Source organism: Chelon labrosus, assembly GCF_963514085.1.
Source record: "Chelon labrosus genome assembly, chromosome: 19".
Classification (NCBI taxonomy): Eukaryota; Metazoa; Chordata; class Actinopteri; order Mugiliformes; family Mugilidae; genus Chelon; species Chelon labrosus.
The window spans coordinates 8,894,406-8,916,188 of record NC_140352.1 but is presented as its reverse complement, the minus strand read 5'-3'; the positions used below and the strand labels follow the sequence as shown (position 1 = coordinate 8,916,188).

Below are 21,783 nucleotides of genomic sequence, written 5' to 3'. Positions count from 1 at the left end.
CTCCACCGCTCTCTTTATCCGTCTTTGCAGATGGAGAAATATACTGCTGGGCTTCTCTGCTGCGCCCTCCCCTACTTAGGCTATCCCACCACCCTCACAGATATATATCCCCACGCACACTTTCACTGAGAGGCTGAGAATACTTTCTATTTATAACCAGGTGTGAAAAAACACAGGTGACTCTTATCAGTCAGCGCGCAGCGAGTGCGTGTGCAGCAGAGGCTAATTGACGGGAGATATTCTTGATGTTTCCGTCTTTAATCAGCGCAAACAAATAGAGGCGATGGAAAAAGAGAACAAGACGGAGAAGCTTCTACGAATTCTGCAACTTTCTAGGAAAACAGGAAGCCTTGTGCGTGGTCTTCCCATCACACCCTGCAGCCACCAGTTTGAACACAGAGGGACTGTAAACACATAATAACCCATGACGCGGCAGCCACAGATCACACGTCACCTTTTTATACATTTGACGAGATTATCTTGTTTATTTAAGCAAGTGTTCTGCAGTTAAATTGTCACTTATCTCCAGTTGTGAATCTCAGCAACCCACAGATTTAGGTCCAACTATGGTCTTTGGTGTCCACCAGCTCCTGAGGGACATTTCTTGATAATTAGCAGCTAATGCCTCCACTAAGACGCTAACTATGTCTGTCTGTCTGCTATTTGTCGCTGGGGAGGTTGTATACTGGACAGCTAAATAAATAACTAAATATAAGAGGAAAGTAAACTGATCTGATTCAGTACTTATTATCAAATTTTCTTTTCCATTAGTTGGAAAAAGCTTTATGGGATGTTTTAGATTCTTTCAGCTGTTTCTTTTGGTTTAACGACGCACAGCTTTATTGTTTAGTTTCACTCTCACGGCGCTCATCACCCTTGTTCCCACCAAGAAAACGGAAACTAAGGTTCCCAATACATATCTATAGCTCACTGTTTGCTTCCTCAACAACCGAGAGCAGACAGAAGAAGTTAACAATTAATCATTGTTGTAAAAAATCTTTAAAGTTTGGTGATAGAAAACCAGTGTCATTTCACGTTTGTAACATCTTAAAAAAGCACAACTCACTGAGCCTTCGAGAATTTTAAAAATCTTAAATTTGCTTGTTTCATGTACAAGGTGTTACATGGACCGTGTCTGACTTTCTTAAAAAAAAGGACTCACAGCAGTCTCTGGACCAGAGCCTCCTCTAGAGGGGACTGTGAGGTCCCGCACAGAAAAACAGCCTTTGGACAAAATGCTCTTTCTGTAAAGACCAGTAAGATCTGGAACAGTCCTCCACTCTCCATAAGGGAGTGTCCCACATTACTAACCTTCAAAACTCACCTCAAGCGGTGGTTGAAAGCAAACCAGTCTTGTAACCATTGACTTTTATTTTCTTAGTAATGTCCTGTCTCGTGGCGTGCTCTTATTGTGATCTATTGTCCTGTCCTATGTCTTATCATGTTTTTGTGTTACCTGCCTAGGGACTGCGGATGCAAATTAGCATTGTTGCTATAATCCGGCATATTTACATCTATTGCTGTCTGAATAGATGTTCATTAATGTGCACTGTCCCTATCAAATAAATGAAAGCGAACCCTTTAAATAATTAGTTTTACACACTGTCCCAAAAACTAGAGGCAGATGCGCTTTTATCATGGCGGCTGAACTGTTCATGCTCATACCCAACAGCAACACGCAAGCACCTCAACAGATAAGATCTGCTGGATTTTCGACCTCAACACAATGAGCGTTTTAACAACTGAGCCAGTACTCGACCATCGTGGTGAGTTTTGTCTGATTCTTGATTGGAAGTCAGCGCCGGTGCCTGAAAACATAACTCAACAAAGACTCCCTGGTGCAGATGCTAATGGCTAGCATGGCAACACTCGCCTTCCGGTGCATTTACAAGTTGGAAGCCATCGGCACATACAGACCAAGAAAACGAAGAGTGTACATTTCCCTTAACACTGTGCTATTTCCACTTACAATCAGCCACAAGTCACTGCAGCTAACACTAATTAATGACAGAATATAGTAAATAACACTGAACAAGTCTGAACTTATCATTACATAAAAGTTAAATTTAGTTAAACGAGTTTTGACGTCGTGTCCGTTGAGATTTCTTTCTCCGTTTTCTGTGTTTACACCGGTGAAATGTTGTGGCCTTACCCTCAGTGGAGGATCCGGACAGATCAATGACCACGTACACCTTCCCCTCTGGCTCCAAGTCAATCTGTGGAGACAAAGGAAGAGAGAAATAACACAGCTGAACAGTGAGGGCAGCGGGTGGGGGGGCTGTTCTCCAGCACAAACAAACACACCAGTGCACACGCAAGAGGTGATTATCTTCACTAGAATTATAGTCCTCCTCAACGCTCGTATCATTATCACCATCCTTATCATTATAGACCTCCTCTGGGCCGGGTGTTAAATGTAAATCTGAATCTGCTGTGTTGTCTGGATGAAGATTTAAAGGTTTATGACCAAATTTGCATTGCAATGGATCGTCAAACTGAGGTTACCACTGCCTCAGTTTGTGGCTAAATTTGCTACAAGTCTCAATCCAATCGAGCATCTGTGAGGTGGGCTGAACAAACAAGCCAGATCCATTAATCGCAGCTTGAAGAACTTAAAAGATCTGCTGCTAATGTCTTGGTGCCAAACACCATGGCACACCTTCAGAGGTCTGGTGGAGTCCATGCCTCGACAGGTCATCAAAAGGGGGACCTATGCAATATTAGGCAGGAGGTCATATTGTTACGGCTGATACTAAGACACGAAGCAAAGAAGCCTTCTAAATGGATATAAAGTCAACCTAAATTTTCGTTATGAATGGTAATCATTAGCAGCATGGAGGAATGTAAATTGGGGTTCAGATTAGTAACCTGTGATATGACATATTAATTAATGCACATTAATTATCAGGATGATTTACTGCAGACAAGTGTCAAGCTCTGTACAGAGCAGACAGAGGATGTTTGTGGTTATAGCAGAAATCTAATCATTCAAATAGTCAAAATTTAGAAAGTCAGAAATTAGTTGGTTCTCCTGTGTAGTAGTTGGCTCTCCTGTGTAGTAGTCGGTTCTCCTGTCTATCAGTTGGTTCTCCTGTGTAGTAGTTGGTTCTCCTGAGTATTAGTTGATTCTCCTGTCTATAAGATGGTTCTCCTGTCTATAAATTGGTTCTCCTGTCTATAAGTTGGTTCTCCTGTCTATTAGTTGGTTTTCCAGTCTATTCGTTGGTTCTCCTGAGTATTAGTTGATTCTCCTGTCTATAAGCTCGTTCTCCTGGCTATTGGTTGGTTTTCCAGTCTATTTGTTGGTTCTCCTGAGTATTAGTTGATTGTCCTGTCTATAAGTTGGTTCTCCTGTGTATTAATTGATTCTCCTGTCTATAAGTTTGTTCTCCCTTCTATTAGTTGGTTCTTCTGGCTATTAGTTGGTTCTCCTGAGTATTAGTTGATTGTCCTGTCTATAAGTTGGTTCTTCAGTCTATTAGTTGGTTCTCCTGTGTATTAATTGATTGTCCTGTCTATAAGTTGGTTCTCCTGTCTATTAGTTGGTTCTCCTGGCTATTATTTGGTCCTCCTGTGTATTAATTGATTGTCCTGTCTATTAGTTGGTTCTCCTGCGTATTAGTTGGTTCTCCTGTCTATTGGTTGGTTTTCCAGTCTATTAATTGGTTCTCCAGTCTATTAATTGGTTCTCCTGTGAATTATTTGGTTATCCTGTCTATTAGTTGGTTCTCCTGTCAATTAGTTGGTTCTCCTGTGTATTAATTAGTTATCCTGTCTATTAGTTGGTTCTTTAGTCTATTAGTTGGTTCTCCTGTCAATTAGTTGGTTCTCCTGTGTATTAATTAGTTATCCTGTCTATTAGTTGGTTTTTTAGTCTATTAGTTGGTTATCCTGTCAATTAGTTGGTTCTCCTGTGTATTAATTGGTTTTCCAGTCTATTAGTTGCTTCTCCTGTGTATTAATTGGTTCTCCTGTCTATTAGTTGGTTCTCCTGTGTATTAATTGGTTCTCCTGTCTATTAGTTGGGATCTCCTGTGTATTAGTTGTTTTTTCAGTCTATTAGTTGGTTCTCCTGTGTATTAGTTGGTTATCCTGTCTATTAGTTGGTTCTCCTGTCTATTAGTTGGTTCTCCTGTGTATTAAACTGATTCTCTTGTCTATAATTTGGTTATCCTGTCTATTAGTTGGTTCTCCTGCGTATTTATTGGTTCTCCTGTGTATTAATTGATTCTCCTGTCTATAAGTTGGTTCTCCTGGCTATTAGTTGGTTCTCCAGGCTTGAAACCTTGTAAATGGTGATCTGAAAACTTCTCCACATACGTTTATAAGAAAAATTTATATTATTTAGAAATGTTACAAGATACATTTACACTAGTATTGTACTGATCTTTTCAGACACTACGAGCACCACACAGTTACAAGCCTTTGAAGCCTTGATTTTTTGGAAGTGTTCTCTCACAGCTCTGCCTTGAACCTGAGAATCAGACTGAATGAAAACAGACAGGTCATTTATTCTTAGTCTATTGGATACTCTTTGCTCAACTAAAGTTTAATCACACGTCGTATTATATTATCATGCCGACTGCTCTGCCAATAAGTGACAAGGAACAATACACTAACAGAATGAACGGCTCTGTACAGACTGACGGTCAACAAACACTGTCTGCAGCAGTCATGGACTTTTGTAAAAGAAAATACATAGATATTATTCCCGTACTTGACCTAGAAAATTGCCCAGAGCAAGCATGCTTGCATGAACACTTACGTATTCATCCACTTTTCGAGCATAATGTTTGCAGTCACTTCCTGTAATAGGTAATCAGAAACACTGGCCAGTCCCTTCCTTTTAAATAACACTAACCATGCTGTGTATGCAGGAAAAGATTATTTTCATACAGAGATTAGTACGGTATAATATTAACTTTCTGTATATTATTAGATTGATACTTCATTCTTATCAACCACGCCACAGAAGAAATGAAAAGTACACGAGTCCAAAAGACACTTATTAAACATTTAAAGATTATTGCTGTTAAAGCGCCCAAATCCTAAATCTAACTCCAGAGAGTCAAATCTGCTTGTGAAGAGTTTGCAGCCAACAAATTTGCCGCGCTGCCTGCTGGACAAAGCCTCATCCAAAACTTTACTTGTATTTGTTCATTTACTCATGGCACTGGGATGTTAAGTTGCCAAAACAAAGACTAGTTGTTAAAAGACGACTGCAAGCGCAAGCAAAGCTGCAGAAATAGGGAATGATATCACTATGAGAATTAATTAATCAGAATTAATATAATCTATTAATCCTCTATATAAACCGCATATATTAGAGTCAGCGTGATTAAATTAAATTAATTACGAGTCGATTTAAATTAATATTCAAACGTTAATGCAAAGGTAAGAAAACATCTGCATTCACACACAATTTCTCAACACATAATGACATCATCCACCTACAATACACATGCAATTACACAGATTAGAGAGAGTGCAACAGAGAGCGCTAGAGAGGCAGACGACACAGGAAGAGAGAGTGCGAGAGAGAGAGAGAGAGAGAGAGAGAGAGAGAGAGAGAGAGAGAGAGAGAGAGTGAGAAAGAGAGGTTTAAATCCTTAGTTAAGCTCTGGGACAGCAGCAGATCCTCTTATGCAACAGTCAGACTCACACACACACAACAACACACACATTCGCTTCCATGCATTGCTGAACATGAGACAGAAAGAACACAGATACGACACCGTACCCTCCTCACGCCGCCCTGTCCTCGTCCCCTGACAATAAGGCACGCGGCATGCAGCCCATGCAGCAAACAGTCGTATAATTAATAAAGTCATAAACACTGAAGTGACTTCTCATGTCAAAGTAAACATGAACGCAACTTTTTCCATTCCCTCAAAAACTAAAATAAAAATGTTACCTGCACAAAACTAAAGGCCGAATGTTGGCTACTCGTATTATGAGCAAAAACTAAAAGCTTTTCTGATCAATAGATTTTTGTCTCTTGTAAAACACTGCACTCACGCTCTTAGTTGTTTTCGAATGTCCTGAACAAAACGCAACAAGAGATAGTGAGACTAATGTCTGCTGAAGCTGATGCTGTCAGAATAATTGGAAATATAATAGGCAGCTATTCTGCTAATGCAATATTTCTGCAGTTTCTCAAGCAAAAATTAAAGAGATAACGATAATTTTCTTCCCCTCGCTTCTCAAACTAAATGATCTGTTGTTTTTTTGCACTGAAAGGCTCCAGAGATGCACACGGGCCTGCGCGCCGTATCATCCTTTTGTTGTATGTAAAACACATAACAACAGCATGGGATTTGTGACCTACAAACGCCATTGGATTCTTGTATGCCTACCCTTGGAAATGATGTGCTAATCCCCAAATGTAACCTCTTGCATAACAGCACATCTCAACAGGGATTTCAGCTGAAAGATGGACTCAGAGTGATTTGGAACAGAGTGGAGCAAACAGGCGGCTCCATCATTGATTTAGCGCCCGGGTCCTGAGGTGGCACGCCAGCCAAAAGACTGCACTCTTTCCACATCGCCAGCTTCTGACCACTTGAGCCACGTGGCGCTTTGGAGCCAATCTTTTCAAAGCCGGCTCTATTAGAATTACTACCATGTGGAGAGATGGGTTTTGAACGATGAATGAAACTAGATAAGGGCTTTGCAAACTGGTTTGCCAACAACTAATCAAAGCAGAAGTAGAACTTGCTGTAGCTTTACAATACTGTGAAGGGAAGAAGATTAAACTAGTCCAGATGAGAGAAATGGTTTAGAAAACGCGAGGTGTTAACGTACAATTTGTACGGTTGCGTGACAGCACCGTCAGCTGGTCCGTGTTCTTGTACACTCTCATTGGCTATTTTGATAACACTCATGTAATCACGCAGATTTTAAATCCTAAATATCGGCCACGTTCTGGTGAGTCTGCGAGCAGTTCAGGAGGTTTAAAGGCCGTTACACAACGAGCCGACAGTTGGTGTCTGCTGGTGCGCAATCGGGGGAGCGTCTGTAAACCACGGGCTTAGCTGTTTGCCCCGCACACTTGGCCCTGGTCGGACACCTGTTGGCGTTTTTTCAGCGGGTTCCGCGTGTTCAGTTGGCATTGGGTGAAAGAGATCATTCTGATTGGCTGATCGGCTTAGTGTGCGGGAAGAGAAATGGAAGTGACAAAGGTAAACAAAAGGGCGACGTTCGGGAGGACACAAAGAGAAGTTTTTCATCTACACATGTGTTCACAGCACATTCAGAATGAAAGCTTCCCTTAGACCAAGTGAGCACAATTCAGGAGAGGCCAGCTTTGTACAGCGGTTTTGTAGCTCTTCATAGCCTCCTAGCCTCCCAGCTAACAGTAGCTCTTCCTGTTTTGCCCTTTAAAGGATGATGAAACCACTCCCTGCTAGTATGAAGAGTTATTTTCTTTCATGCAGACACAGAATTTAGTCTTTGCAGACAAAGGCGTCGCAAAGCTACGTCACAGTCGGCCTTGCAGTTTGATGTGTTCGTACTTTAATTAAGCGCAGTCCAGAGCTCCAGTATTAGCTGCACCAGTTTCAGGGTCTTGTGCAGTCCTGTGCATGCTAGCTCCATGGCATACTGAAGCGGAACCGAGCCATCACTAATGCCATTAGAGGTTTTACTGCTCTAACAAGTCTTCACGTCCGTCGTGACAAAGCTCCATTAGAGTCGACGTCTCCGCGAGGCTAAGCTCACCTGTCTCTGTTTGAACTGTCATAAACCACGTCATGGCATAATGCCCACCCTAAAGCGGCGTATCCAGGATAAAACAAACACATGTGGTATTCCGCATCGTGAAACAACCAGTTTTATGTAATCAAGCCGGCGGCGGCGTGGCTAAAACGACTGCGTTATAAATAATGTGGAACGTTTCAGCGTCCGTCACCTCATTGTCTTCTGGATGACGTCCTGTCCCGATCGGCTGCCAACAAACAAAGTTGGCGAACTCAGTTGAGCGTTTAGAGATTAAGGAGTTTCGCTCGAGAAAACAGTGGAGATGAAATTAAATCTAAATCAAGAGTTAAACTAAGACTAAGACTGTTGGATAACACTATGAGTTTAAGGTGATATTCTGGGTCTGGTTGGTGTTTAGTTCATTCCTCAAATAGGCAAAAAAGTTTATATAATGCAACTTAAAGTATTTGCCGGCAAATCAATAAATACGATCAATACACAGGATTGTATTTTGGCAATTTATATGATTTAGCATGAATTAGCTACTTTGAATTTTGATTTGAGGAGCCAAAAGCTGACATTTTTATTTGGCAGTCTGGTGAACAACTGCAAAAACGTATACACCGATCAGGCATAACATTATGTGTAGGTCCTCCTTGTGCTTCCAAAACAGTTGTGACTCATCAGAGAATGGACATGGTCCTTCTGAGGGTGTCCTGTGGGTGTCTGGTAACAGGATGTTGTTAGTGGGGGGCCTTTGAGGGGAGGGGCCTCTGTGGATCATCCCACAGATACTTGATCAGTTTGGGATCTAGTGAATTTGGAGGCCAGGTCAACACCTTGTGCTGTTCTTCATGTTTTTTCAGTTGTTCCTAAACTGTTTTTGTGTGTGTGTCTGTGTCAGGCTGCATCCTGCTGCCATTAAGGTGTGTCATTAACTATGGGGTGGGGGTGTCTGGTCTGGTCTAGGTGGGTGCTACATGTCTAAGTAACATCCACATGAATGAACGCCAGGTCCAAAAGTTTCCTAGCAGAACATTTAATTGTCACAAGATGGTGAATGTTATTCACTTCTCCTGTCAGCGGTTTTAATGTTGTGGCAGATCGGTGTAAGATAAATCAGTATCGCAGCTAATTATCATTTTGTCTGTTAAATGCCAACAATAAAAGCATTGTTCATTAATTTTCTGTCTCTGACCCAAACGTTTCAGCGCTGGTAAAATTACACATACCACGATAGAGGAGCTACATCACCACCCGTGTTAAATGAATTGTAACGTGACTTGGATTTAACCTGGTGTGTGTACAGACACACACAGACACACACACGCAGAGGTTCCCCGCCTCGACAACAAAAGATGGGAGGAGGGCGAGCAGGAGAATCTAGTTCGCCTCATTAATCTTGTTAGTCCAATTAGGACACTGATACAGCCACAGAGAGACGGATAACTTCACAAACCTCCTCTCTCTCACACACACACACACACACAAACACACAAACAGGAAGCAGAGTGTGTGAGAGTCTGGGGATTTTTAAAACAGACTTCAGAGGGAAGTTAGCATTAAACACACGTTCAAGCTTAACCCTGCCGCTGTTGTTTCCATCCCTTCACACGCGCGCACACACAACCGGCAGAATGAAACACACACCATATGCAGCCGCACAGAGAAGCACTCAACCAGGCAGACAGGGCACTCAAAGCATGCATTATATCAATACTGTGGAGCTAACCCCCTCCCACTCTCCGTCCATCCAGCTCGCTATCTCCGTCCAACCAGACAGCTCTCTCTGCCTCTCTCAGGAGCATTTAGTCTCAGTGACAGCCTCCCACATCCATCTGTCAAACAACAAATTTCGGCTTTGAGAGAGCTCGACCGCATTCACACGACGACGTGTGTGTGTTTGTCCCTAATTCTATCGCAACTCGAGGGCACACACACACACACACGCGGGAGGCCCATGCTGAGTGAGACAGCGTGAGAGTCATGCATCTTTAATGTAACATCACAGACGGCTAATAATGTAAGAAGAGCTGTGCTGTGTGGCAACGGCGGCGGCGGCGGCGGAGGGTGTGTGAGGCGAAGGGGGGAGGATGGGAGAGGCTCTCATCTGGTGTTTGACTGCAACAAAGCCCCTGCAAACACAAGGGAGAGGTCTAACCGACAAGCCTGCAGCGTCTCCTCAACGAGGCGAGATTTAGATTCAGGAGAACGGACGCTCCCGACCAAATCCTCCGGCCTGTTCAGTCATCTCAGAGATCGCAAACACTCAAGACGACTGTGTGACATCCAGATGGACTGGCAGACGGTCTGATGAGCAGCCGCTGCAGCTCAGGCAGTTGGATGACAACACACTTCATAAAGATTCAAGCTGCACAAGGAAGCCCTGTCCTGGAGGAATAAATGTAATTACACATCATTTTATTTATTTTTTTTTATAACCCACATTGTGACGTCGCTGGCATTTTCTATTAATTAAGCTCCACGCCTTATTAGGTTACTATTCATTTTTTTTCAAAACCTGCAGCAGAAATGTCGAGTTTGAACGTTTGCTTTGAACCTCTCAGCTCACGTCTGCAATTTTACATAAATAAAATAAAAGGTGTGACATTTTGTGGTATCAGATTCATGCTATTTAACTATTATCATAATGACAAATTGCTGGTTAGCCGTTGTCAGGCGGTGAAGTCGACAGTTTTGCTCGGAAATCTCTAGTAAAGCTGTTAAAAGGTCTAAATGCTCCGGCTAACGCTAGCTTCCTGCTAAAAGCTGCTGAACCGTATTTCGTTTTTTACAATGACAATACAAAACTTCTTCCTCACAGACTGACAGGTTCAAAGACCGATGGAAGCTTGGTGCCATTTCCACCAACAGCTGATTAGCTTAGCTTAGCATAAGCACTGGAAACAGGAGAAAACTGATGGCATCTGTATAACGCTCTGTGCAACCAACCAGCACCTCTAAAGCTCATAGGTGCAGGAAGAGACTGGCAGCAGCGTGCCGACCAAAGACCATGTCATGTCAGTTAGCGTTACCAACCAGACCGCTTAACTTACAACCGACTATCTGCTACGAGGAGGCAGGCAACAAGTGTATCACTTTATATATATATGGATGAAGTTTTAGTGTCTTAATGCAAGATCCCAACAACTCTGGGCAAAGCTAACTGCTAACTGCTTGTATGATAATGGCTTCTAGGTCTCACTCAGCAGGTCTTTCTGAACAGAAAACAAAAAACAAAACAGGGTGGTGTTTCTTCCAAAAATACATTCGGCTGTTAAGCTTTAACCTTTTAAAAAAATGAGTCGACGTCAGCACGTTTGTGCAACAGCACTTTGGATTATCGCAATCACAGCACAGTTCGCGGAAAGATTCTGTTTCTGGAGCTGAGACGCCGCGCTTCGCAGCCAATATGGCGTCTTCTGTAACCGCTTGTCCTGTGAAGGGTCGCGGGGGGGTGGAGAGGTGGAGCCTATCCCAGCTGTCATCGGGGGAGAGGCGGGGTACACCCTGGACAGGTCGCCGGCCTATCGCAGGGCTAACACAGAGAGACAGACAACCATTCCCACTCACACCTACGGTCAATTCAGAATCACCAGTGAACCTAACCAGCATGTCTTTGGACGGTGGGAGGAAGCCGGAGTACCCGGAGAGAACCCACGCAGACACAGGGAGAACATGCTCCTTATTAAACTATAAACTACTAGATATTGAAGGTCACAAATATTCCGGAAAAAATGGGAAAAGCACGGGACAATTTCTGACCTTTTTATAGTCAAAATAAACACACTAAGCACAAAATAAATACAGTGGTCCCTCGTTAATCGCGGGAGTTACGTTCTAAAAATAACCCGCAATAGGCGAAATCCGCGAAGTAGTCAGCTTTATTTTTTACAATGATTATAAATGTTTTAAGGTTACAAAACCCCTCACTACACACTTTTCTCAATAACTTGCAAACATACTGCACTTCAGTCACATTGCCAGCGATCAAAGATACTGTATATGTAAATTTGGCAAGCTGAACGCATTCTGTACTGTACAACAGACACCGTACGGAGGAGACTGATTGACAATGGTCCCTTAGCCAATCAGGACGCAGAAAACAATGCAAAAAGCATGCAAAGTTGCACTAAACAAATCTGCGAAACTGCGAGGCCGCGAAAGGTGAACCGCGTTATAGCGAGGGACAACTGTATACTAACCTGGCAAAAGCTTTAGGCTTAATGAAATCTGAACAACTCGTGAAGTTAAATATTCAAATGGAAAGTGGAAATCTCCGTTTTGTTGTCTCTTTTGCAGCACCTGAGGCATTAAATGGTAAGTGAAGGAAAATAACTACTGGGTGGATGTATCAGTAACTGTGCGACACTTGTGACTATTTGATTGAGTGTCACCACAGACGCCAAGCTCTGATTACTACAAATGCAAAGGTTCTCGTTTAATTTCATTTCTGTTACATCATTTGGCGACAAATAGCGACGGGAAAGACAAATATTCACATGAAACTCTTCGAGATTTGCCACTTTACTGACAACTTACTGAGACTGTTGGTGTTTGGGACTGAGTATTGTTAGAAATTGCTCAATTTAGCACAACTACAACGACAGAGTTTTCGTACTGAAGTTGTCCGAACTACACCTTCCTCTGTCAAAACACAAAAATAGACACACACCAGGGGACGGAGACACAGAGAGGGGACAAACAGTGTGCATTTCACCTGCCGTCCCAGCGCTCTCACATATCCTCCCATTTCGTCCCTTTCACGGAGCACATGCATTAAACACCCTGCAGCGTGCACACACTCGCCAAAAGGTTTGACCTGATTTGGCATCAGCGGCCGGAGCACCGCGCGCGTCTTTGTGAAGCGCGTGCGTCGCATTGTCACTGTGACAACAGAGCATCTTAAATCCAGCCTGTCCTACTTAACCGGCGGGTCATCGAGGGGTGGAGCCCGTAATTGTCATTGTCCGGCAACTCGCCGCGGTGAGGGAACGGAGTCTGGGGGTCGGGACTACAGCAAGGGATGATGACAATGTGGCTGTGACCTCAACGATAATCAGTCATGTCTTGAAACAGAACACGGGGGAGGGCGGGGGCGGAGGATGATGCTGCTGGCCCGTACACAAAAGCATTATGATGATATTGGAGGATATTTTTAGTTTTACCACGGTGCTTTCCGTGGAAAAAACATCTGTAGCAGCTACGTCGCTTCGGACGCCTGTTTTCTAATTGTTCCTTAAAGTTCTGCAAACCGCTCACACTTCAGCAGACGGGAGTTAAACAAATGTTAGCTTCCTCTTATTTTTGATCCAAGGACAAGCTGGCAATTAAAGGTGACCTATTATGCTCATTTCCAGCTCTATATTTTGATTCTGGGACTCCACAATAATAGCTTTGTATGACTTTGCGGAAGCCTTCGCGTGTAAGCACCACCTCACTTTCTTTCCAATTCGGAGGTGATGAAAGTAAACGCTGTAAACCTATTAGGTAGAAATGTCTCATTCCAGATTGGAAACAGCAACTTCTCAAGTCTATGTGTGAATGTTGAAGCTCCAATCTGACCCAGAGTATGAGTGTGGACAACAAAATTACTATTACAACAGGATGTCTCTGCTCTTTATCTGCTTATTCTGAGACATGACAGTGATTATTTATATGATGTAGTACATTAAATACTCCAACATGTACTTAAAAAACCAGTGAGATTGTAGTTTAACCTTTTGGTCGTGTTGTGGTTGGAACCGGTCACCGTATAAAGAAAAGTGTAAAGTGTTCAGAGCAGTTTGAATCACTTATTTGAAACTATGGCTGAAACATAGACACAGAAGATTTGTGGATTTTCATTTGGCTGGTTTAAGAATATGAACAGAAAACTTCAGCCCTCTTAAATGATGTAGTGACAACAGCTTTATGCAACTGCACAGCAATCAGGCATAACATTATGACCGCTGACAGGTGAAGACCATCTTATGACAATACAACGTTCTGCTAGGAAACTTTTGGACCTGGCATTCATTCATTCATGTGGATGTTACGTAGACATGTAGCACCCACCTAGACCAGACCAGGCACCCCCACCCCATAGCAATGACACTCCTTGATGGCAGCAGCCATCCCCAGCAGGATGCAGCCACAAAAACGGTTTAAGAACAACTCAAAAAAACATCAAGAACAACACAAGGTGTTGACCTGGCCTCTAAATTCACTAGATCTCTGATGAGTCACAAATGATTTAGAGGCACAAGGGACACTTGCACAATATTAGGAAGTTAGTCATAATGTTATGACTGATCAGTGTAAGTTACCACGACACAGGTCACGGTATTGCACTACAACAAATGAGCAAATGGAATGCCAAATGTCAAGGTGTGGTTTCTGACAGCTATGATTTCTAAACTAAACCATCAATATTAACCCACATATTATACAATGACTCTACAGTGTTCACGAAATATTAACACATGTAAAGCAATAAAAATAGCTCATTTAATCTGCAAACTACTGGAAACTATTTGACACTGGTTTAATCGTTTTTCTCAAGGAGATGGCGTCAGCTCTCTAATGGTAGCCCTTCCGTCATTAATCCCTGCTGCTGTATTTGAGCATGTGAGTGTTTCTGCGTTGATGCCAAGTGTCAAACAGTAGCTGGCTGACATCTGACGTGGCCCGCGTCCCTGCGAGGAAACATTACACCGCGCGGTCATCGGGTCTCAGACCGAGTCCCACAGCTCTCGGCGTCCAGCCTGACATATTTACATGTACACAGAGCTTACTTCTACACCTCTCCTCCTGCTCGCCATCACTAACTTCTCTCGTCTCGGCCTTCCAGTCCGTGTTTTGTCATTTCACTTTCACCCCAAACAGCTTGTACATAGAATTTTGGAGCAAATATAAAGTGCTTAAAATGCTGCGAAATTGAATTCGCTAATGGAGGTTATAATAACTGTTGATAATAACTGTATTAATTTAACCAGTAGATTTAGTATATTAAAAAAATGGTAAATTGTTTGTTCAATTGCTTGTACTAAATGTGATCTACGATTATTATTATTTTTAATTCTAGTTATGTTTCAGAATATACACCGATCATGCATAACATTATGACCACCTTCCTAGTATTGTGTAGGTCTCCCTTGTGCCTCCAAAACAGTTGTGACTCATCAGAGAATGGACATGGGCCTTCTGAGGGTGTCCTGTGGTGTCTGGACACAGGATGTTGTTAGTGGGGGACTTTGAGGGGAGGGGACTCTGTGGATCATCCCACAGATACTTGATCAGTTTGGGATCTAGTGAATTTAGAGGCCAGGTCAACACCTTGTGCTGTTCTTCATGTTTTTCTTTTTCCTGTGTCAAGCTGCATCCGGTTGGGGATGTCTGCTGCCATCAAGGAGTGTCATTGCTATGGGGTGGGGGTGCCTGGTCTGGTCTAGGTGGGTGCTACATGTCTAAGTGACATCCACATGAATGAATGCCAGGTCCAAAAGTTTCCCAGCAGAACATTGAATTGTTACAAGATGGTCAATGTCATTTACTTCACCTGTCAGTGGTCATAATGTTATGCCTGATTGCCGTGCAGCTGCATTAAAGCAAGTATAGTTGAGAGTATTCTGATTTATTTACAATTAATGACGTATTAACTACAGACAACCATGTGATTAAATATTTGAACTGACTGACCACCTTAGTCATACCATTATCAAATGTTTACCTTTGCTTTATCAATTATCAAACCAATAAATCTTATCTGGATTGTTTTAAGACGGTCGTTAATGTTTTTACCACCAAGCCCGGCTTGCTTAAAGAAAGTTTTTTTATATATTCTTCTTTCAGTTGTGTCCCCCTCATAAAGCCACACTGTACTGGATGCTCGGCTGCACCAACGTCCAGCTCCAACCCATACATCTCAGCAGCTTATTCTGAAAAACATTCAAGCTAAAAAGTCGAGCTTTCGTTCGGCCACCGGCATACCATGGCTGCCACAGAAATGCTTTGAGTTTTGTTTACAGTGGTATGTGGTATATACACATTTCGCTCAAAGTCAGCTGCATGTGCTTCCAGTTAAAAGGCACACGGCAGTCGTAACGTACAGAACACACATTGCACATAAACTACGGCATCTAACAGCAGGATGTGGACTAATATGCGGAATTGTAACCGAAATGCGCGCACCATTAAAGCGTACGTCGATGTGAGACGCAGCTGCGCGCTGTGGAGGATGATTATAGAGGACATCTGAGGTTAAAGCTTTTTAACTAGTCTCATTACAGCTTTTGACTTTGACCTTGAGACTTTTTTTTTTTTTTTTTTTAACCTAAACAAAGGTGGCAAAAATAACTTGTTTAAACCTGTCTGAGCCCAGGAGACAGCGGCGTAATGTTGTGTCACGCTGAGTATCTCCATACACCATCTCCACAATTATGCTGGTGAGGAGTAAAATGGAATTTCCCCATAAAGAGCGGCCGCGCAGCACAAAGAAACCTTTGAATCTTTGAAGGCCGAGAATTTAAATTAGTCTTAAAGAACCAAAATGGTGCACTACCGCTCTGTTTCTCTCTCTTCCTACCCCCCTCTTATCCCCCATCTCCCCCCACCAACTCTCACCTTCCTATCTCTCTCTCTCTCTCTCTCTCTTTCTGGTGTGGGTGAGAGGCTGTCACCAAGGGGACGGGCTGTCACAGTCACCATGGGGATGGGCTCCGCAGAGCATCTCAATTACTGAGTGGGACAATTAATAAGCATCAAAGCCTGGTTAATATTTCACCGGTGGCACAGAGCGGGAGCCTGCGCTTGGGTCCACAGGAGACGGCTCGTGGAGAGGAGGTGGAGGTGGCGGCGGCGGCGGCGGCGGTGGAAGACAAAAGAGAACAGGAAGCAGAGAGGACGGGGATAACAGAGACAGAGGGAGACGGCGAGATGAGATGAGAGAGGCAGCAGAAGGGCGGAGGAAGTGAGAAAGACGGAGCTGAGGTACACCAGCCTTGGTGTTCATGTGAACAGCAGGAAGTGTACCATTTGCTCGGACTGGCCTTGCCATGGTGCTGCAGACTTTCTTTTGTTTAGGGCACCACACCGAGTAACGTTATCATCATTGCATTACGAGAATCTAATTTATATCATCATGCATTCCAGTTTATGCCACTTAACTGCTTCGTATCATGCAGTCTAAGTTGTTTTTCCCCCATTAAAGACTTTCTAAACCTTATTTTTTTCATGGTTACTGCGACCGAGGCAGTTCTGTTCACACGTAGACAGGGTACGTTGCCCCCCAACCTCTAAATCCGACAGAGAAAAATCGCACAGCACTCCTGCGGATGCTTCCGAAAGGCTGGCTGTGTGTGGGATTATCAGCAGCATCCATTTACTGATTGGGTTACAGTGAAGTGTCGATGACGAGGTGTGCCAAGTGGCACGGAGTAGCCTGCAGCCGGAGCTCCTTGCAGCCCCACACTCCCCTCGTGGGCGGGCACAGGGCTATGATTTCCAGAGGATCTGGAAAAATTTCTCGCCGGGAGTCGAGCAGCATCTGCGCTCCCTTGTATTCTTTTAATGATGAATTATAAAGGTGCGGACGCCTCCTCAAAATGAAGCTGTTTCGGAGTTAGCGGCTTTGGCACAGCTTGAGCGCAATTTCGGGGGCTGCACGGGAACGTCTTCATTGCGCACATGAAGAAACTGTCATGTAACATCATCAGTTTGATTCCACATGTACGCCTTAGTCAGATATGTGTATCTATGACAGATGTATGTTTATCTTGCTGTTCTCTTCTCTCTTTCTTCTGTCTGTACCCGGCTGGCCTTAGGCAGGTGGGTCCCTCCATATGAGCTGGGTTCTGCTCAAGGTTTCTTCCTGTTAAAAGGGAGTTTTTCCTTGCCACCGTCGCCTTCAGGCTTTCTCTGGGGGTTTCAGGCCGGGTTTTGTAAAGCGCCTTGAGACGATTTGTATTGTTATTGACGCTATATAAATAAAATTGAATTGAATTGAATTGAATTGAAATGTGCGTCGCATGGAGCCTTTTGTGCACAAATCACGAGCCTACAGCCAGGCTCTGTGAAGCTGTACCAAATGCTTTCATTATCCTACAACCACACAATGACAGTGCTGATGTTTAGGTACACGTCCGGCCCCGTGCATGTGTTAGTTTCATGTGTTAGCAAGCTAATATTTGCTAACTAGCACTACACACAAAGTAAAGTAGTATTTAGTCAATGTTTTGTTCACAATGGAGGCACTAAGATGTGATCCTCTGGGGACCAGGACCAAATTAGAAATTCATATTTTGGCAAGCAGTTGATCGAGGGAAACTAAAGACTTGTTTTATCAAGTAAAAAGACATTCCACGTGATCAAATCTGACAATCTACTTTCTTTTTATTATACAGTTTATTAGATCAAGGGCAATCCTTGAACGTTCTAGATAGCGCTAGCATCCTGCACGAAGACAGGTAATAAAAGGCTGGAAAAAATGTAGTGTCAGAACTTATTTTTGTGTTTGCAGTCGCCACTGTTTATCCTCATTTAATGCAATATGCTTTGAAAGCATTAGCATTAGAGGTAAGCCGCCACAATTTTATGGTACAAACGGGAGAAAAACGTGAAAAAATTGATGAACAACGCAACTCAGACGACTTGAGTCTGTGCTTGATCCCTCCCTACTGGAGACTGAAGAGTAAGAGAAGGTAAGAGCATCGGGAGGAAGCAGATAAATGAGGAGATTAAGATACGCAAGTGAGGCAGGAAGAGGAAGATGATGGGTAAACGAAGAGAGGAGGAGGAGGGGGTGGATAAGTGTTCGTAAGATGAGAGAGGAATTCACTGTTGGAGAGGGGAGGATGAGGGAGGCAGGAGCAACGAAGGGAGGAGGAGGACGGAGGAGGATGGAGGGGGAAGTGGGAGGCACTGTGTCGCTCTGAGGCAGATGTATTGATGAGCCGGCTGGCTGATCAATGGGACGCGGTCATTCAACAAAGTGATCCATACGCTCTGACCTTACTTTGGACGGCTGAGGGCCGCGGAGGCATGCGTGCGATTTTATGTGTCCCTATTTATATATACGTACATGCCTGTGTAAATTGATATAGCATGAGGTTACATAACCGTACATCAATTACGCTTTCTCACTCGCACTTTCACATCTTTCAAACATTAACGAATCTTGCGATAAGGTTTTAACAGGCATGCGGTTTCAAAAACAGGCTTCAGATTTTAGATTAATTCACCCCAGCGGACACCGTGTCACCTCCCTGTATTTTAATATTACATCATGGTCGTGTTAATCCGAACACTCTGACATTCAAAAGCCTTCAGAACAGCGTTGCCGTGCAAAAAACGCCACTTGACAAAACAAATACTGGGTCATTATCGCGTTATTTGCTGCAGAGACAGTTGATTTTGTTTTATCATGTTTTGGTGTAAACAGAAAGCGAAAGCCGCTCGAAAAGGTGGAAAACTTGGGAGTGTTCTCTGAGAAGCAGCTGGAGGTAACGTTGAACGCGTGTAACGTCCGCTTAATCGGCTAAATGCAAAGCGACCCGTGCGGTTATTTCATACCCTCGGCTGCCAGAGTACCAGCAATCACAGTGGAGCAGTAGATCACATGTTTAAAAAGGAGACGATAAAACTCGCCGACCCAACACAAACAGCCCTTTATGCCCGTACATACAGGACTACATGGGGCAACATGAAATGAGATTACGCGGGGAGAAACGGAGACAAATGAAAGGACCTTCAGTCCTTCCTGCCGCCGAGTCGTGTCTCTCAAAATAAAAGAGAAAGAGAAATTGTTAAAGGCGCTGATTAACATCTACACTGCAGTTATAAATGTATTTCTGCAGAAACAAAAAAAAGAAAAAAACAAGGGCAGCTCTGATTTCTTGCGGCCCAAAGAGACGGGAGGAATGTGAGGAATTGAGAAAGGACGACTACAGGTCGGACCTGAGGTGCCCAAATTAGAGGTAATGCAAGTCCGAACAACTCCTGTGTCACAGATAGAGGAAGTGAAAGCTGCAGGATTAAAGAATAGGCAGCGATAAACTGCTCTTCCACAGCTTCAAATGAGTTAAAGAGGACGACACAAATTTATGCAAGACCCCGAGACTAAACTGCACCCAACTGCACTGCCGGACAGCATCTCATTATCTCCATCAAATTCGGCGAGGACGTCTTCTGAATGGAAAGCTTTGACTTTTGATTCGAACATTTTGGAAATAAGGTGAGTGTGACTGTGCCTGAAATTAATTAAGTCCAGATAGTTATCGGCTGTGATTGGCCAGAGGTGCAGTTGAATACACTTCCTTGTGGAATTCAGAGTTGCAGTCAAAAATGTAAAAAAAAAAAGACTTAGAGGAAAGTGAGCAGTTGTATCAGTATCAGCAGATACCACGAGGTTAAAGATAGGAATCTGTGTCGGAAGAGGAGAAATCAGATCAGTGCATCTACTCATGAGCGAGGCGGTGAGGCAGACCACGAACCGACAGACAATAAAAAACACATGCATATTGTGGCCTGGGTCTGATTCTCACACAAATACACCACGCAAATTATGCCACAGTCGGTTTTCAATTAAACCGCAGCCACCGTTTGTCTCTGTGCTCGTTGTTTGCTGTTAAATCTCCCCTCACCTGCTCGGAATCAAATTACACACATGCACAGTCACACATCAAACACGTACCCAGTCTTCGTAGTGCCTGGTTCCGTTCTGCAGCAGGTCCTCCAGCTGGATGGTGCAGTTGGCCACAAAGTCATCATACCCGATGGGCGCATCGTGGAAAACGGACAGCTCCAGGCTCCTTCCCTCGCGGACCTCGGTGCAGAACTCTTGGTGCCAAGCGGGACTGTTGGTCTTGGTCCTGGTGGCGGTCTGGCCCAGCCTGGTCTGGTCCAGGTTGAGGGCCAGGTAAGGGTCCAGCAGGAAGGAGCCGCTCTTCCCCACGGCGTGACGCAGGGCCCACGGGGTGGGCTTCAGGTCCACCGCCTCGCACACTCGCACCTTCAGCAGACCACTGAACACAGGCATGGCTGCAGGCTGCTGGTGTGTGTGTGTAAAAAGGATGAGTGTGTGTGTGTGTGTGTGTGTGTTTAGGCTAGTCTGCCTATTCCTGCTCCTGTACACAAGAGTGTTTCCTTCCAATGAGTGGGGTCACTGCACAGTCCTGCTACATCCCATAATGCCACAGGCTCCTTGGACTCTCAGTCTAGTACAGCCATATCAGAACACCGTGTTATCCTCACACACACACACACACACACACGCACACACAACCAGAACAACTAATGGATCTCTAATGGGCTGAAAAACGTAGTAACAACAGACTCACACCCTGCAGAGGTCGCTTGCTTGAACGCTCTCCCACCCGAGCGGCTGCCTTGTTTGTTTACGGTCGGGTCCCGCGCGCCACGCAAAAATTTCGGGAAACAGGCCGGGATATAAACGGCAGCGAGGAGGTGGGGGGGGAGAGAATGCGGGTTATGTGGCTCATGTGAAGCCCCGGAGCTTCTCCGCGGTCCTTGTGTGTCTCTACCCGGGTCAGGGTGGAAGAGAGCGCGAGCAGCCGCGCCTAGCCATCCGGGATTGGTGCTCCGTTTCCAGCCCGTCGCGGCTCGCTCGCCTCTTCACTGGGATTAACCTCCTTCGCTTCGAGCTCACAGCGCCCGCGATATTTGCGCGTACTACAGGAAAGCGATGCCCCCTCCTTTTAGCCCCACAATGCAGTCTTTTTTTTTTGTCTTTTCTTTTTTTGTAGGGCTCACGAGCACCCCAGACACATCACAGTTGCTCCGCTCCCGTTTTTTTTTTTTCTCCTCCTCCTTTCGGTCCTTGCGCGCGCCCCTCGTTTCCCGTCCGCTCTCTCTCATGAATCTGAGCGCGAGCTGCAGGAAATGCGCAAAACGCGTCACACGCGCTGCCGGGGCTATTGCGCCGGATGAGAGAGAGAGAGAGGGAGAGAGAGAGAGTTCAGATAGAAGAGGTGTTTTCAAGAGACGAGGAGGGGTGCGGGCTGGAATTCACCCGCAGGCATGGAGAGTGCGCGTGCGTGTGTGTGTGTGTTTGTGTGTGTGTGAGCGCGCGTGTCCGTGTCGTGGCCA

The 21,783-nt window shown here is 44.4% G+C and overlaps 1 protein-coding gene across 1 annotated transcript in view; it reads right to left on the bottom strand.

The window, feature by feature from the left end:
• prkcea (protein kinase C, epsilon a) overlaps positions 1 to 21,546 on the bottom strand; it is a 37,130-nt gene extending 15,584 nt beyond the window's left edge. The window contains exons 1-2 of the mRNA XM_084566857.1: positions 20,369 to 21,546; positions 2,153 to 2,216 (exon numbers count right to left, since the gene is read on the bottom strand). Coding sequence (XP_084422983.1) covers positions 2,153 to 2,216; positions 20,369 to 20,713 — 409 coding nt within the window. The 5' untranslated portion in view covers positions 20,714 to 21,546. The remainder of the gene's footprint in view (positions 1 to 2,152; positions 2,217 to 20,368) is intronic.
• Between the last annotated feature and the right edge of the window lie 237 nt (positions 21,547 to 21,783).